The 19833-nt window shown below is 38.0% G+C and overlaps 1 protein-coding gene across 5 annotated transcripts in view; it reads right to left on the reverse strand.

Annotated features, from left to right (window-relative positions):
• The window catches only part of esrrga (estrogen-related receptor gamma a), a 213237-nt gene that overhangs the window by 85974 nt on the left and 107430 nt on the right, over positions 1-19833 (reverse strand). The window contains exon 1 of one of the 5 annotated variants that reach the window (XM_086070955.1): positions 16735-16846. The exons of the other annotated variants lie outside the window; for them this stretch is intronic. Within the exon in view, the coding sequence (XP_085927081.1) occupies positions 16735-16742 (8 nt within the window). The 5' untranslated portion in view covers positions 16743-16846. Of the gene's footprint in view, positions 1-16734; positions 16847-19833 lie in introns of those variants that run through there. 5 annotated transcript variants of the gene reach the window in all.

The following is a 19833-nucleotide window of genomic DNA, read 5'->3' on the forward strand; positions in this document are numbered from 1 at the left end:
TTTTGAATCTTTATTTATTCATATTATTGACTCTGATAATAAATGATACCAGCAAATCGCGGGACATTATCATGCACAAGTACAGAGAAAAATGTGCTTTTTAAGGGTGATTTTGAGAGGATCGTATGATGCATGGGTACGTGATAGTCACTGGATTTTATGGTACATATGAAAATTAAAAATGTTACCTTACTAAATAAAAGATGAAGCCACAATAACATTATGCGCAAATTGAACATTTAATTGAGTGATTTTTACTCAACTATAAAAGTTTTTTTTTTTTTTTTTAAGTTATCTCGCTCTATTACAGATTCTAAAGCAACATATCCCACGCAATTAATAGGGTTTTAATGTACGTATTTCTACCTTGTCTGAGGTTTCAATGCGCTCGACTGAATGCCATTCCAATTTAGTCATAGCAACAATCTGACACATCCATATTGTGTGCCATGTTATTAGTTCAGCCAGCAAACCCCAGCAAGTAAACAGTGGCACATATAGCCAACTTGACTGCCTTTCATTTGAGGTGAATGGCTCAATAAAATCAAATCCTGTTTTTCTGATTTGCTGGACAGTATCAGTGCTGGACATACAATGTTTCAGCCTGACACCAATTCCTAGATATATGTCTCCCTTTACATTGACTCAACACAGCACACAAGGCATTTTTGTCACATCCAGCAAAACACAATCACCCACTTGAGGTCAACTGTGGTCTAAATCCTGTCAGTGGTAAGATTGTATGGAGGGATGACCTCATCTCAAGTGGACAGTGTTGATAGATGTCAACATGTGTGTTTATATGTACTCTAAAGGTGTGTGCGTTTACAGTTCCGTAGTAGAATCTCTAATCGGCCACTATTAAAATTGTGCATGTCATGGAACAAACATAATGTATGCTAAACATGTCGTGATTGTCGAATGTCAAACTTCTATGATATTTGACATCCATTTTTGTGTAGCGCTTATCATCATTAGGGTCACAGGTGTGCTGGAGCTGACGTTGAGCAAAAGGCGGGGTACACCCCGGAATGGTCACCAATCGCATGATTTAGTACCATATATCACAAATCACTAACCGCTTACTTACTTACTGCATTTGTTTGGGCGCTTTTCGTTTTTTGTTTCGAGTTGAGAGCAAAAATTCGAGTTTGGAGCCCTAGCCGTGGCAAACTTGCAGCAGTTCGACTAAAAGAGGCCAAATGCTTTCTTCTAGCTGTTTACAGCCACTCACAGTTGACATTTACTGGCAAACTAAGCATAAAACAAAGATGTGTATTTAACCAAATTCTATTAACTTTGTATTTGTCTTGCGAACGTCTGCTAGCTTAATGACAACACAAAATGCAAAACACTGGAGCTGGTCTAACAAAACTAGCATCGTTGCAGTAATTACAAACTTTTTTTTTTTTAACTCATAGTTGAACAAAAGTGGTAGCATCACATGTAGAGAGAGCATACAGCAACACCTCACAGGCATATGTTCTTTATTCTCTGCGAAAATGTCTATATATATATTATAGTGCCCCCGGTGGCCAAGTTGAGCACACCAGATTGAGTACAATATCCATTGAATTATCATTAAGCACAAACTGTTCAATTCTTTACATTCCATTAAAATATGTTATTAGCGAATATTTTTATAAAGTGTATTATTGTAGAATGTTGTTGTTCTTATTAATAAACACAACATTTATTTTTGGGTGGTGCTCTTTGGTCCGTTGTAAATAAATGGTCAAAGGTTTTAAATAAAATGAAAAATAAATCTTTGAAATAATATGTTCTATGTGCTCCCCTATATAAACATGACATTCTGATTAATATTGTGTGTGTGCGTGTGTGTGTGGAATATGAATTAAGGATCAAAATCCATCTGTTTATCAATCTCATGGGGGCAGCCATTTTGCATTTTTAATCAGAATACAGTGTTTATTTTTTATTTTTTACTTGACTTCCCCTGTAACAACAGCTACACAGCAAATATTTATGTTGCACAACATAGTGACATTTTTAATTCCCGTTGTCTGATGGTCAGGGCTGGACTGGCCATCTGGCATACAGGGCAGAGACCTGGTGGGCCGGCCTCTTTTGGGGCCGATGCAGTGCTTTTAAATTATTATTTTCCTACATTTTACCCCAAGAGACTGGCCCACAATTTAGAAGGACCAGTCTATTATTTTTTTATATAAATAGCAAACTGAAACATCAGTGGCAGAACTACGTTAGGTAAGAGTCGGGCCGGGCCGGCGGGCCTAAGTCAAAATGCCAGATTTTTTTTGTGCCAGTCCAGCCCTGCTGGTGGTAATACATGCGTGTGGGTAAAGACACACAGAACATAAACACACTCCACTTCATCCGTTTTAGTGTCTAACGACGTGTGTGAGTAATTACTTTTGAACCAATATGTGTGTGCGTGGGTGTTGAAGTGCACGCGGTGCAAATGCACATGTCTTCGTGTGGGCTTTTGTCTATGCGTTTGCCGCCAATGAGCCGGTTTAATGGTGTGTGTGGACATAATCACTTAATGGTCACACCGCTCCTTCTATTGAAGGAATGTTTCTCGGTGTGATGATTTTAATGTAAAATAAGTCGAGTAAGATGTCGTTATAAAGCGGAGAGGAAGGAAAAACAGAATCAATTGAAATTATGAAAGAGAAAATAGGAGTCAAAGAAGCAGAAAGTGAGAGCACTCCGCTTTATCTCGTCTCTAATTCTCCACAATAACCCCTCCTTTCAATGTTGCTCTCCAGACCGTCAGCCTGTGAATTTATGGTTGGCCCAATGATTGCTTCTTGGGCCATGATGGCTGTAAATTGCTTTGCCATTTGGTAAATGCTGGCAGTTAGAAGGTATACAAGTAATTATTTCCGCCTGTGCTGATTGAGACATAATTCCAAGATGAGGCCATGGAAAAAAAAAAAAATGACAGCATTTCGAAACAACTATGTTTTAATTTCCCAGCATTCCTAATTAGAATCTGCACCAACACGCTGGGGTTTTTATACGATTTCCTCCAATGGGGCCAGAAATAATTAAACTGTCAAGAGGAAATAAATACGTATAAACAAGGTGTAATTTTTACAGTGCACAGCACCTTGTCAGCCCCGTGACTTTTTGAGAAGAAAAACAATGTGTGGGGAACAATGCAGGGACATAGAGGACATGTTTTCAGAACACGCGCACACACACAAACACATACACACAGCATACAAAGTACGTCCCAGCCCATCGTACTGCTCCGCTAAAGCAATTCAAGTACTTTCCAGATAAATTGCAAAGATTTCCCACACCTCATTCTGTGATCAGATATTCATATTGCTTCATCAAATACCTCGTAAACTTTATTCGAGCAACATTTCAGTGAAACGTGTCTTGTGAGAATTAAGAATGTAAACCTTAACTTACTTATTTGTTATTTGTTTCGTTGTTGCTCTTATTTATACAATAAATAATGTTAAAATTGAACTTAAACATTAACATCGAGCCTTAATGAATCCATTTATCCAACTTGCATGCGTGTGCACACCTCTCAAGATAATTTACTCCAATTTAACACCACTTCATAACACTTGAATAATCATGAACAGTAGAGTGTCAATCAAAATTAGTTTTGCACACCAAACAACTTCAGCTTGTTTTTGTTTTCGACACCAAAAAAACGGACAGCAAAACCAGAGCATCTGTCTGTCTCAATAAACTATTTCCTACATTTGCAAAATATGATATTGCCATCTGTTTGAAACGGTTATGTTTGCGAGCCAAGCATGATGTGGCCTCATAATAATTCCACTGTGACCAAAGACCTGACTAACTGCAGCACTTCATGCTGGCACTGCAAGTGCTCTCCTGGCAACTGGCAAAAGCAGTTTCTGGATAAAACTTAAATCAATAAAAAAATTTAAACCATATAAATGAATAGCATTTTCTTTAAACTTACATTTACTTCTTTACATTTACTTACTTTTTTAAAAACTAAAAAAAAAAAAAAAAAACTAGATTTTTAAACTGTACACCTCCAATGCACTCATTTAAAGGGGAAGTCAACCTTCCCAAAAATTCTTGACAATAATATGTTCTATGCCCCACTAGTTTAAATATGGTATTCTGCTTCATATTGCATTGGTGGTTAAGCAGTTTTTAGTTAAATTTTTAGATTGGGCGGCCAATCACAGTGCAACTTCTGAAAACAGGTGACCTCTGATTGGTTGTGGCCGACCAACATTGAACACTGGATTTTGCTTCATAACTCATATTTCACAAATGTAATATTAATCAGAATGTCATGTTTGGACTAGTGAGGTCACATATAACATATTATTGTCAAGAAATGGTTGGGTTGATTTCCCCTTTAACTCAAATTCACTTCATTGTAAAAGTTTATTTATTCCATGCACTATTGGGTCAGATCAAGCTAACATTGGCGAACTTCTGACCGAGTTTAACCTGACAGAACTAAGGCACAGTGCACAAGGTTGGGCAACTCAGGTGGTTGGACTGTAATTACCTCAACCACTTAACACACATCGTCATTGCACAATGCTGTCGCTAACCAAAACAGCAGCACCCACTGAATCAAATTGTGTATTTGTAAGAATGATTACAAGTATTTTTAATAGCACAAAGTGCAATTTTACGAATCAAGTCCTCCCATCCAATAAATACCTTCCACCTATGACATCACTCATTTATATATTTCTGTATCTTATCCAAAATGTATCCACAAAAACTACACTCTAAAAAGAGAATTGTTGAACCAATTTAAGATTAAACAAATAATTGTTGACCAACTTATTAAAATTGATTCAACTGGTAACACATGATAGAATTACCAATAAATGAATCCAAAGTCAATAAACTTAATTCAACTGTGTGTTACCACTTGAAGCAATTTTATTAAGTTGGTCAACAATTCTCTGTTTAATCTTAACTAATTTTCTCCCCAAAACGTATAAATATCTTCTATTTTAAACGTTTTAAATGTCCCAAAGACCTATTTATACGTTTTTAAATGCTTGAACATATTTGATGCAGCCTCTCAACTGCAAAGAACGGCTGAAGAATTGGTAGTTATTACACAAACGGCCAGCAGGTGGCAGCAGCGTATAAGAGATCAACCAGGGCCATGTTGAAAACAAGCTCATTTACCCACAGTTCTAAACAGATTTGTGAATAATGATGAAACTTAGCTATATTGTAATGCTAATTGCTTCAAAACGGAAACATTATAAAAAAATATACTTTTTTTCCTGATGAAAGAAGAGACTCTAATCTTTCTTTTGGTAGGTTCCATGTTTTTATAGCAATAGAACCCAATGCTCTGTGGGCCTTGCAAAATCAGTCAAAGTCCAGTAAAACAGCCGGGAGCAAAGGGGATTGCTTCTGTGAAAAATAGCTGGGAGTGAATGAGTTAAATTGGTTCGACAATTCTCTTTTTAGAGTATAGAAAGAACCTTGATGTGGCGATAAGACCGTGTGTGCCAACACTTACTTGTGGTAGGATTGCAGCATTGTAGCGCATCACCATTTATTAAAGCTCCATCTCAACAAGACCAAGCGAAGTGAGAACGCTGGAAGTCCTCCTGCCATTCCTGGCGCGTTAGTAACGCCTGGTGGATTAGAGGCTGCTATCCACTGAGCGCGCTCACACTGATAGGGAGCGCTGATGGAGATGCATTCGAACTGGGCTTACTCAATTACAATCTGACAACAGCTTGTAGAGCCCAGCTTTGCCTGAGTACACAGACACACACACACACACACACACATGCGCACACACCTAAACGAATGGCGTACCACGGCAGATATCGCAGACTTCATCAGGCCCTCAATGAAAGAGGTATCAGAGACAAAGTGTTTGAGTGTTACCTGGTAATTCCATTTACTAGGAAGCATTTAGCTGACATTTTATCTTGCATGGAAAGCAATAAATTGGGGCCATAAAAGCAACCAGCTCACAAGTGCAGGAAATAATACAAACATTTTCGTCTGAAGATAATTATGACAACAAAATGACGACATCTTAAAAAAAAAGATAAGCCAGCTCAAATGAGCCACAGACGCACTGGGTGTTTTGAAAACAACATTTGAACAGTTATGGAATTAAATAAATAAGAATAAAATGACTGCAGGCTGGGAACACACAAATATTAGCGATTAACACGTTTTCACCAGCAAAAAGGTCAACGGTGCGCTCAAATACAAACAATTGTCATTTAATATTAATATGATGTGCCAAAGGGTAACACATTTCTGAGTGTGAACACGTGCATTCGATTCCAGGGAGACGAATGCCGTAGGGATAGAAGAAAAAGACCCGATTCTGCAACGATATGCGTGCATATTACGTACGAAGCTGACAAATGTACAGGCATGCTGAAAGAACAGCCGCCTATAAGCCATTTGCACATATCTGCAACATTAGGTTAATGGCGAACACATTCTACTTGCATTGCATGGAATTTGACCTCGGCAATTAACCCATCGCAGGAGTGGGAAAAGCAAGTACCCGCCATTAGTAGGCACTTTTACAGTGCGACGACTCAGCTATTAGGGCAGCGAGGTGCCTTGCTCAAGGACACCTCGGTCATTCGATTATATATTTTTTTTTACTTCCAGGGCTTAATGCTAGTTGCTAATCTTTCAGTCACAAGTTACTTTCTTAAAAATATTCCATCAAGGAATTGAACACCAGGGGTGAAAGCATTCTGAATCCCAAAATATAATAATTTCTATAATAATTTCCAAAGAGGCAATACTTTATTTGTATTGGTTTGTTTGTTTTCAGTTAAGCAAACACCACTAAGAAAATAAACAAAAATGGATGAATGAATTACATCACCGGTTTGACAGTTGGAAACCATTTTTGTAATGCTGCCAGGGGTGTGCAAAGGGCAGGGCCGAGCATAGCGTTGACAATCAGAAGGCACTATGCTTATGCTTACATGCAGTCAACCACCTTTTCAAAACGCGAATATTGGCAATATTTGAGTTTTGAAAGGCCATGTAAACGCACAAAAACCGGAATATGCTCTTATTCGGGTTTTTAAAAACATGCTCCTGCGTTACCCATTTTCTAACTCGAATATTTGGTCATATAAACTTGATTGCGGTACCCCTTTTTGAACAGAACTTTGGTTTGTGTTCTGTGCATGCTCCATTTTATAATCGTTTTAGTACTTGTATGTGCGACAGCCATCTTACATTAGTCAGGTTTCCATTCCATCCAATTGTTTTGAATTATTTAAGCGAATTTACTGAAAATGCGCAAAACGGACATGAGACTTACGCCCGTTTAAATCTGTTCTTCTTTTGCGAATATTGAGAGGGGACTAAGTGCGTATATAAGTCCATGTGTCTGACGCTGAACGTACAGGAAATACACAAGCACCGGTAAACAAACATGGCGACGTAGCCCAGAACCAGACTATTGGAGCGAGGAGGAAACCGAATACTTTATTATTGTGCTGAGTGACATGAATATAATGTCTTTAATTTACTGTAGTAAGTGTGGAAATGACTTCTATTTGCGTAATGGTGTTGTTCACGTGCCACGATTTAGATCGGGATATGTAAACAGGTTATCCCGAATGTTTTAGGAACCAGAATTTTGACCTTAACCCAAATATTGACTGCATGTAAACACAGTTACAGACTGCCACATGAAGCCAATTCTGCAGTTAAAGAAAACAGCTTAACAGCTCTAACTCTAACTTTTTTTTCACTTTTTAAAATCAGTTATTGAACAAATCAAAGTTCTAAATTATTGAGATGCACCTGCACGTGACAATCATCTGTCTTCTATTACATGTCAACTTGGGGTAAAAAAAAGCGAGCTTCTCCAGCTTACAGAAAGATCCCTTTAACTTGTATAACTTTATTGACAAAACATTTGTAATGTTGCTGTCTTTTGACTACGCGTGCGTGTGCGTGAGTTCATGTGCATCTTGTTCAAGAAGCACAAACAACCAGCGCATGCTTTAACAACAGCGCTTGGTAGACATCAATATTTCACTCATGTGTGTCGAGCGAAAGAAGGGAAAAGGAGGAAAAGAATAGAACACTTTTCCAAGACATTCCCAAGACTGATGGCGAGTCGAGCTGTGTCTGCCAGTGTGTGTGTGCGTGTGTGCGTGGTGTACGTGCATGCATGCGCGCCATTGTCCCCTCACATCTCCACACCTCTGTCACCTTTCCTCTAATCAGGAGTTCAAATCAATGACGTTGTCCAAAACTATAATTGCCACTTCTTAAACTGCTTCTCTGGCAATATGCTTTCACCAAGAAACCTTTGGGCAGCAGAAATGTGCCTCACCTGCCTGTGTCGGCGTATGTGCGTGCGCGAGGTGGATTAAGAGTATTTTCTCATTACGATGGTGTCTGAATGCGAAGAAAGTGCTTCTCACATTGTTTTACGGCATCCTGGAAGCTCAAAGCTCAGCACTAAGCAGCCTATAATGCCCAGCAGGCCCACGCACAGGCCTGAAGGGTCAAAACTTATCAGTGTCATTTCTCAGGATACTTTGGACAAATGGTTCCTAATTAGCAACACTTGCACAAAAAGAAATGTAGACATTCTGTCCTTTTGTTTGCTTAGACTTGCAATTTCGATAAAATAAATTGCTTTAGATAGATCAGTGAGTCCACTGGGTACATATAAATGAATAAAACAATTTGAAGTAATTGTAACAACAAGCTTTTTTTTTCTTTTTACCACTTCAGAGGACAACGAAAAACTTTAAGTCGAAATGAACACCCCTAAACGAATACATTCATAGAGTAGAACCAGAAAGCAAAAGAAAGAAAGAAAAAAAAACGGCTAATGATAATGAAAACTATACTTATTATAGTATACTTAGTATATTATAACTATTACTACCTCATTTATATAATGAGAACCCCCCCCCAAAAACAAAACATTTTATTGGCTTTTATATAAAAGTTAAAAAAAATTAAGACTGCAAATAATAATTATTTTTATAGTAACAATAGTATGCTGTCGATTATTCGACGAATCAGATTAAAAACCTTTTTCAATATCCATCTTTTTATTATATATAAGACATTATTTCATTATTCATTCTCATTATTTCATTATGTATTTATAATGCCCAAATATACCTGTAAATTAATTATGATTCTGTAACTGTTTTGGTCTCTGACATGTAAGAAAAGTGGCAAAAATGTTGATCATTGTTTTCCAAAGTAAAAGCAAATGTTTTATTATTTATATATGTTTTCAATTAGGACTAAATAACTTGGATAATAGTTATTGTTGAAAGGATTTGGACAACTGATAAGAAAAACAACCCAAAAATTATACATTAATTTTATAATCTATTAGTTGCCGATGAATCATTTAATTGTTGCACCTCCATTAATTTTATGAGCTTGTAAGTTTCCATTAGCTGTGAGCTATAATCATCAAAATGTTTAAAAAAAAATATTTCCCTATAATATTTTCCACTTTTTTTAACTAAACCACCGAACCAAATGAACTTTTTCTCAATATTCAACGGTATTAATCTGCATCTATTTGGCCGTTTTGTAAGAAAGTTAGAAAGAAAGTAAAAGGTAAAAACAAAGCAACACAAAGGGGACAACGTTTAAAAGCGATCCGGGGAAAGGGAGAATGCCTGAGACGGAGAGAGAGGAAACGAGCGAGAGAATTGAACAGAGAGATGGAAATGGGGATGGAAGGAGAGATGTCTGGTTAACAAGGTGCTGAGCACGACAAGCCCTCGGGAGTGCACGCTCCCTTACCCTCTAAGATTAGACATCTCTCTCTGCTGTGGCCACGCGGGTGGAACATGCCACTATCAAAGGGGGACACCTCGGGACCCTCTCTCACTCCTCTCGCACAAACTACAAACATGTTGTCCTCTTCTTTCAAACAAAGAGTAACAAGGATTGGCCATTATAATCGTCTTATTTTTGATCGAGTGGACTGTGTACTAATAAAGTTACATTTTGTCTCCCTCCCTCCCTCCCTCCCTCTCTCTCTTTCGGCTGAAGTTGTTTGACACCTCTCTCCCCACCTGAGCGTCTCAATGTGTCAGGACAAATTAGCGGAGACTCACATCTGTCTCGCTCCCTCCGTCTGCTCGCCACTCAAGCGCAGAGAGCGCCAGGCAGTGAAAGGAGGGGGAGAAAAGATTGATAATGTGTGTACAGTGGGGGGGTTGGAGGAACAATACGCATCAGAGGAGGCTCCAGGATGGGGAGGAAGGGGGGCGGGTGAGGATGAAATTTAGTTAGAGAAGAGGAAAACAAACACAACATAGCAAACAAACCAATAACTTTTTAGTTAGAAATTAGGTGTGTTTAACTGTTTAGATTACGTGGGGGGCAAGAACAGAGCCCTGCTGCACCCCAAGACGGTTTATAATTGCCTATGGATGCCACAAGTCTCTTTCTGTCTTTCTCACACAAAAAACAAGTCCATTTCTGAACAAATCGAGACAAGATCATCACTTGAGGTAATCATTGTTTTTGTTTGGTGGTGTCCTGTGAGATTTTTTCTTGTCTTGTCTAAATAAAGCTTGAAGAAGGGCTACACAAAAAGTGTGTCAGCAGATATTCAAACTTTCAGGCATGATTTTACTATATCAGAGGAACGAGAGCTTCCTCACATCTAAAAAGTACAAGGCAAGCTGAAATTCTGTTAACGACAAAATCAGTGTTCAACATCCAAAATCAATAGTGCATGCCTGTTATGTTGAGTAGTAATGAAGGGCTCTTTAAACTAAAATTAAATAGAGCAAGATTTCTTTTTTACCAAACACTTGCACACTAGCAGTCGATGTTATGCCATTTGAAAACTTTGACATGCACTGTCACATATTCACACTTCCATCACACACTCACACTCACACTAGCACACGCACACAAAGGCCTATAGCAATGCGACAAAGAGATCAGAGAAACGGGCAGAAAATAATAGAATCTTCATCCCAAGTAATCCATATTCATTCTTCTCATCCCTCCCTCGCTGCACGTCACGCTCCCTCTAGCTGACATTCAAATGAGTTGTCTTTTCTCCCTTGTTAGACACACACACACACAGTCACACAAATGCACTAACACTCACTTGCCATGTATCTCGCGCACACACAGACACACACACACACACACAGACACACACACACGGACACACTCTTTCTTGGATACTTTCTGCCCCGTTGCACCCGTGATGACAAATTGAGCGCCTCCCATCTCTCTCTTTCTCTCATTCAAGACTCTCTGGTGACTCCTCTCATCTTTCCTCCATCTTCACGATCCACCAACCACTTCTTTTTTCCTCCAACCGCTCTATCTATCTATCTATCTATCTATCTATCTATCTATCTATCTATCTATCTATCTATCTATCTATCTATCTATCTATCTATCTATCTATCTATCTATCTATCTATCTATCTATCTATCTATCTATCTATCTATCTATCTATCTATCTATCTATCTATCCATCCATCCATCCATCCATCCATCCATCCATCCATCCATCCATCCATCCATCCATCCATCCATCTATCTATCTATCTATCTATCTATCTATCTATCTATCTATCTATCTATCTATCTATCTAGCAAGAGTCACATGAAAGCTAGCTAAAGAATTCAGATGAAATTTTGTTGTTGTTTTTTTTAGCTTTATTTAGACAACAATGTAATGTATTTGCTTATAGAAATAAACTTCTGAATGAAAAATAAATGTATGTCTCTATCTATCTTGCTACCTAGTTAGCTATCTAGTCAGAGTAGTATGAAAGCTAGCTAGACGATTCAGGTGAAACTGTTTTTTTGTTTTGTTTTACGGAGACATTATAATGTCTTATAAAGAATATCTATCTATCTATCCATCTATCTATCTCATCGTTCTTCATCCATTTCTCTCTGGTTGTCTGTCGCCATCCTATTAGTGGAAGATGGAGGTGTGATCATGGTTTGTGTGCGCTAACAGGGAGCGTGCTGCCATGGATGACAAATATGGCACACACACGCACACGCAAACACACGTTCACACGCAGCCATGCAGGGACAGACCACTTGGTAGATTTCATCACTGCTTGTAATTATGATCCTGTCAAGTCCACAACGTGGCAATCCATAACAAGAATCACGTGCACGCACACACACACACACCCACACCCACACACCCACACACACATTATTTTACATAGCCTTGCTCATATACTTAAATAGTGCATATTACAAAAACTGTTGACAATGTCAAAAAGTCACATGCAAGTTACTGGTTGTAAAATAGGAGCAGTAAAAGATGAACAGTATTCAATTCCACTTTTGTTAGTGTACATGAAGTCACATTGGTCATAAAACTCTTTTGAATTTGCATCATATTTGTGTGTTATTTGCCACAATTGCATCTATTTCACAAAATCTGAACACAATGTATGTAACAGAAGTGCATACATGTGTTTGTGTACGTGCACACGTACGTGCGTGGGAACCAATGTGTGTGCGCGACATCACATGAGTCCACAGTGTTGACACATCGTGTGTCAAGGGAACCTATTAGAGACCCTCACAATGTTACCCCACACCTGACCTCCACCTCGATGGACCTGTGCACCCCATCCCCCCACCCCCCCGAGTGATCAAACATCTCAAGTGTCTCATAATGCCTGTGTTGTGATCTCAACTTCATAAATGAAGTCATCCAAAGTCACATGATCCACATGGAGTGATTTCTATTTCTAATGTTTGTTTGTGTTTGTGTGTGTTTACATGGGTTTGTTTTAGCCACACAGCTCCCAAACAGACCATGGGGTCAGAACTTTGGTTACCCCTCGATATCTGACCCATGACACCATTGGCTCTATAAATCTACTGGGCCATGCTCTGTGTGTGTGTGTGTGTGTGTGTGTGTGTGTGTGTGTGTGTGTGTGTGTGTGTGTGGGTGTGGGTGTGTGTGTGTGCGTAGGTGCCAGACAAAGAAAGGAACCTAAAAACATGATGCCAAATGTGATCCTTGTCTTGTTTTGATATGAATGTGAGTGTGAATGCTCATTTATCTAAATGTTACTTAATCCCTCTAATTGACAGTCAACAGACCAAAGCCAGGTGCACCTCACCTTGACTAAACTCCAGCTCACACGTGATCCTAATGAGGAAAAGCTACATAGAAAATAGACAAATAATATGAATATGGTAGAAAATGGAACGTCCAAACTCAAAAAAAGATTCCAGCATTTCCGTGTGGGAAACATGCCTTAAAATGTGAAGCAAAAGTAGGGAGTTCAAACTGTCATCATTTGAGTCAGATATCAGCAAATGTTTACTAATTGCAAGTTTGCTTGTTTTTTTGTCAATGTTTTTGTGACAACACTGCGGCATGGAAAACAGTCTGACTTTTCAATACAATAAGGATAAAACAATTAATAAATATCAAGTCCATAAAAAAATTAATTTTAAATAGCACAGGCTAACCAAAATAACATGCATCAATGGCTAATGACTAGCTTAAAAAGCATTAGCAAATAGCCAGGACTGGACTTGTACAAATAATCGGCCCTGGTATTTTGACTTAGGCCTGCCGACCCAGCCTGATTCTTGACCGCCCCTGGCTACCACATAGCTCTACCACTTATGTTTATTGGTTCAATTTGATCTCTATATTGTAAATGGATGAATGGGTCGATCTCTCGGGGTAAAATGGCGTAAAATAATAATTGAATAGCACCACATCGGCCCCAAAGGACACCAGCCCACTGGGCATCTGCCCTGTATGCCAGATGGCCAGTCCAGCCAATGGCACATTTTGATTGTGGAGGAATATTTTTCAATCTTCACACAGACCGGCGTTAATTCCCTTCACATTTGTATGAAAGTTAAAAATATTAAAATGTGACTACATAAAGTTAGGTTAATAAAGCTTTCATGGTGAACATAATAAATAGATAAAATAAATTAGAGTTTTTAGCATTTCAGTGTAATTATATAGTTTTGTGAAAATGTGGGACTTTTAACTCATTCACTGCCATTGACAGCTTTAGACGTCAAAAATTCATTTCAACAATTTCTATTAGTTTCACATTTTTTTCCACTTTTGTTAACAAGAGTATGAACACCTAGAATTTTTTTTATTGTACATTTAGAACAGATATAAAATGATAGTGATTAATCGTGAGTTAACTAGTGAAGTCATGTGAATAATAACAATTAAAATTTTCAATCGCCTGATGCCCCTAATTAAAAAGAAGAAGAAAAGATTATTAAAAATTAGGGGCATCGGGTAATAATTTTTTTTAAATTGTAATTAATCGCATGACTTCAATAGTTAACTCACGATTAATCACAAATTTTAGATCTGTTCTAAATGTACAATCAAAAAAAATCTAGGTTTTCATACTCTTGTTAACAAAAGTGGAAACAAATGTGAAACTGATAGAAATAGTTCAAATGAATTTTTGACGTCTATAGCCGTCAATGGCAGTGAATGAGTTAATGGTATATCCTTTGTTGAACAACAACAGGAAGTCAACCAGCATAGTTTCCACACAACGGATTGTGTTCAACGATGTCGCCCCCCGATAAAACAAGCTTACTCAGCTGTATTTAACCTACGACTATTTGCACTCGTTATTGTATAAAAACATCCAGACTTTAAATCATAAGGTGACATAATGTTGCACGGCTCACCAATAGCATCAAATTGTGGGGGAAAAGATACAAAATTTACCATATTTGGACAAACAATTTTTCTGTATGACAGTGACAATATAGGGTATTATTAAATGCATTATTTTTGTCCTGATTGAACTGCAGTTGGATGTGAAACTCTTAAGCCTCATGTTACCGGATAGGAATTTCAAGGCCTATTTTGCACAGCACCTTTTGGTTGAATTGTACTTCCTATAGGCAATTTGACTTTCCCCACAAATCCACCATCTTTCCACCTCTTTCCTTCTTTTCTTTACTTTGACCAGATGGTGAATGCGTCCTCCTCTTCCCCATCACTTCCATGTCACAGCCCTCTAGCAACAAACAATCTTGTTTACTCGCCCTACCACTCGCTAACCTTAATTTCCGTTTCCAAACTCTCTGCCTCTCTTATTGCACCCTCTGCTAACGCCCCGTGTTGCTTCTTCATCCGTCCTCACACAAACACACACGCACGCGCCACACACACGCACACACGTCTCCCTCTTTCCCTGCCTTGTCTCTCTAAAGTCGCTCAAGCACAACTAAGCCAGGGGTTTGAGTCCCAATGAGAGTGGTTAGGGCAATCAGTGCTTTTCACACCCTCTGATGTTCTTAAAAGGTGGAGGGATCAGATGCCCCCTGTTGTACCACTGCATCTCACTCGCACACACACTCACGCTTAGACAAACCAACTCACACAAAAACAAATTGCACTTGTACGCGCTTACTACGCACTTGTTTGCACACGCACACACACACACATTCACACTTTTCTTAAAACGGCCACATCCAGCAAGCACAGTGCATCTTTCTTCCCGCTGCCCTGCAATTATTTATTTATTATTATAACACTCAGAAGTTATGAAAATTGTACACTGTAGCTCTGCATTGACATTCACATAAATATAACAATAATATTAACGCTCACGTTCACACCAGTGGGCAATTTTGAGTCTAACCTAACCTAACCTAACATGCATGTTTTCATTTTTTTTTTTTATGTGAGAGAAAAGTAAAGTGGGAAATTCTACACAGGAAGGCCAGAGCTGAGATTTGAACCCAGAGTCTCTCAAGGGGCAGATGTGAAGTACTACGTTGCACAAAATATAAACATTTAGGCAATTTGTTATTATATTTGGGGAAAATGTTTCCAAGATTTACATTGGAAAATATCTCTTGGTTTTGTCACACGTTCATTGTTAAATTTAAGATGATTTTATAGTAGAGATAGACCGATATGTTGTTTTCAGGGCCGATACCGATTATTAGTATTTGGATCCGATATTTATTTTCAGGAAAAGAAAAAATTATAATTGCCGTCAAAAAAACAAAACAAAATTCTAACTCTTCACTTTGTTGAAATGTCTCAAATCCTCATCAGCAGTTTATTGAACAACTTTTCAGATTTGAAAAATATTGATGTTTTTTTTTTTTTTCAACAAAATGTTTAGGGAGCTCGCAGAGTCTTAAAAATGAAAACTTAAATCAAACGAGTAAATACCTTAGCTCCCTATAGTTTTCTACAGTAAATACCTTTTCTCAAAATTCCAACATAACCGAAATGCTAAAAGTTTAAGTATCTTTGTCTTACAAAGTAAATTGAAAATTTAAATAAATAGTGTCCTGGGTTTAACACAATTTAAATTGATCTTTTATTGGCTGTCAGATTATATATTTTTTTAATCAGAGCCTAATGTAGAATATCTACATCGGATTATGCGTAGGGAAAAGTATGTTATCAGATAAGATTTTCTTTGTGGAGAAGAAAAAGTGTTGAGGGAAAAAAAGCGTCTAACAAAACTCCGAACGTCGAGCCCCGCCTTCGCTGTAATGCAGCAAAGAGCCGCGACGCTATCAATTTACACCATCATGGACAACACGGTCACTTTGTGAAAGACGCCAACACACGCACACACACACAATGCACAGACTCAAAGTTCAGTGGGATTAACTCACTGCATCACGCCTTGAAAACTACCTCACCCCTCACTGCATGTCGGAAGGCAAATGCGCATTGGAAAAATAAATAACATTTTACCTTCTTCACATTTTCTTTGCTTGCCATAACTTACTTGCACATCTCTTCATCAAGCTATCCTCTCACTCACTGCAGCCTCAGCCAGCGGGCCTCAATGAGTGGAGGCTCTTAGTCACATTGAGGTCAGTCTGTGCACACACACACACACACACAGAAGGAAAGGGTCATCGCGGCAGGGTTACGCCGCACAAAGTCAGCTCCGCGTAATGTGGCTGCTGTCGCCTGCATCACACCCTCATGATCCAATTAGGAGCCTGCTTTCCTCCAATCAGCTGCCGTGGCAACCGGCGGGCAGACGAGCAGGCAGAGGCAGGCGGGCAGCGCCAATCTCATAAGTGCTTTTAAGGGATTAGAAGGTGGAGGAAGAGCGGGAGGGGCGCACCTCGCCGCCTCCATCCGCGGCGCCTCAAATTATTGTCGGACTTCCAAATACGAGCGAGAGGAGAACGGAGCGGGGGCGGGTTTTGGAAATTAGCCATAGATTGAAATGGAAAGAACAGACCATGGGACGGCTTGGTCAATTAAGAGAAAATATATCCGCTAACTCTATCTCTGCAACTTGATGAGACAACCAGATGAGGTACCAACAAGTGAATACTTCTAAAGGAGCCGCTAAATGGCAGAAAAATAACTTTCAACTATCACAATTGCAAGTTTGTCCCACACAAATGGAAGAAACTAGACAAACAAACAAAACACAAGGGTGTCCAAACTTTTTTCCTTTGATGGCCGCATAGAGAAAAATTGAAGGGCCTCTTTGACATTGTCTGACGTTACTAAAAATGCTAAAACATTGAGTTTTTATTAAAAATATATATATATTAAAGGTGCTAAGGCAAATATTGACAGCCCTGCCCTAAACAGATATCCACATTCAGAAACAAAGGAAGAGTAATTGGTAATAAGATGACCATTTTTAAACCAATGTTTACTTGAGGACTTAATTAGACCTTCATCCATCAAATCTTGACACAGACAACAGAAAGTCAAGGAAAACATTTACACATCTGAAAGAGAAATATCTTAATTCATGATGCAATCAATGTAAAGGGACATGGTGTTATTGTTTTTGCTATAAATACTTTCTTTGCGTGTCAAGAAAAGCTGTATAAGTCAAGTCTATTAAGAGTAGCCCCCACTCCCCCATGCACACACGTGCACACTATTTTTTTTAACACCGCGCCGAATAGGGTTGTCAAAAGTTATGTTTAGGGCCCCTAGAAATTGGACGGCGGGCCTTACATGGCCCCCGGGCTGTAGCTGGAATAGTAGGGCTGCTCGATTATTAAGGAAATATTAATCACGTCTATTTTGGTAATAATTGAAATCACAATTAGGACGATCATTTATTTTTTGGTGCAAAACAAGAAAATGTTTAAACGTAATAATTATTAAGATAAATAGAACTCTTTAAGAGGCTATAATTATGCAAGGTCCTTTGGGATGAACCAACATTTATTAAATTAATTATTTTAAAATGTAAAAAAAGGAGCAAATTATATAAATGTAAACAACTCAAACAACTCAAAATTAGTATTAATCTTTTTTTGATGACTGCTGATTTTGTAATTGTGGAGTGTAATAATTGAAATTGTAATTGAATTTTGATTAATTGCACAGTCCTATGGAAGAGCAGCATTTCAGTGTATTTATGTAGTTATGTGAAAATTTTGGACTTTTAACTCATTCACTCCCATTGACGGCTATAGACGTCAAAAATTCATTTGAACTATTTCTATTAGTTTCACCATTTCCCCCCCACTTTTGTTAACAAGGGTATGAAAACCTATATATTTTTTTATTGTACATTTAGAACAGATCTAAAATTTGTGATTAATCGTGAGTTAACTATTGAAGTAATGCGATACATTTTTTATAATTATTATAATTTTTTTTAATTAGGGGCATCAGCCGATTATAATTTTTAATTGTAATTATTCATATGACTTCACTAGTTAACTCACGAATAATGACACATTTTATATCTATTCTGAATGTACAATACATTTTTTCTAGCTTTTCAAACTCTTGTTAACAAAAGTGGAAAAAAATGAGAAACTCAGAAATAATTCAAATTAATTTTTGACGTCTATAGCCGTCAATGGCAGTGAATGAGTTAATGAAAAAACATGATCTTAGAGTTGTCTGTGAGATGACATGAAAGACAACTTTGAAAGGCTTTTTCAATAAATATAAAAAATAATACATTGGCCAATAAATAAACATTATTAGTTCTAACCTGCAGACCATAAATAAAAAATAAAAAAACAAATTCTACTTAATTCACAAATAATGAAGATGTCCCCTTTTAAATTTTGTCTTTAAAGACTTATTCAATATACTGTAAATGTGTTTTTGCCCAAAATTGTCTCTTAAATACAAAAGAATGTTACTTTAAAACTGTAAAACCAGTAATAAAAACAAAACAAAAACTAACTTGACAAAATTCACAAAACTTGGCAATGTCCACTTTTGCATTCGACTCGACATTTCTTCATCATAACCTAATAAATCACCAACAAACAACTTTTATTCACTCACTTTGTGTGTAGTAGCGCCAGCTTGACATATTTGTGTGTGTGTGTGTGTGGTTAGCTAGTCTTTCCAAAGCATTTCGCTTGAGGCATCAGGACCTCAATTAAAGACACACACACTCGCAGCACCTCTAAAGTATGAATATTTCACTATATCTAAGTCCTTTTACCTTGGAATGACCTGATTGTCCCACCGTGTGTGTATGTGCGTGTGTCACTTCATTACCATAGAGGTGTGTGGAAGTGCATTCAATCTAGTGCTCGGGTAAAGACATGGACACTAATACAAGCACAGAGGACTTAGTCCAATGACACAGAATATTCAGAACATTAACGCCCTTGTTGGCCTTAGAAAGGCATCTCGAGGTCTCGGTGATGTGGTTTGTCCTACATTCTCAATGAGCCCAGAAGAACACACAAGTCCTAAAACTAATCGCAGCGTATTGCAGTGTGGGCTACAGAAGTTGGTGTGCTTTTGTTGTGCTCATTCAAAAAAAAATGGTGTCAATCACAATCTTCTGCAGAGTTTTGATGGCTTCATGAAACTTTGTAAAAGTGACAAATTAAACAAAACAACAAAATTAAGGCCAGAATTGATA

The sequence above is a fragment of the Leptonotus elevatus genome, chromosome 3, assembly GCF_054856555.1.
Source record: "Leptonotus elevatus isolate MCC_2025b chromosome 3, RoL_Lele_1.0, whole genome shotgun sequence".
Lineage (NCBI taxonomy): Eukaryota > Metazoa > Chordata > Actinopteri > Syngnathiformes > Syngnathidae > Leptonotus > Leptonotus elevatus.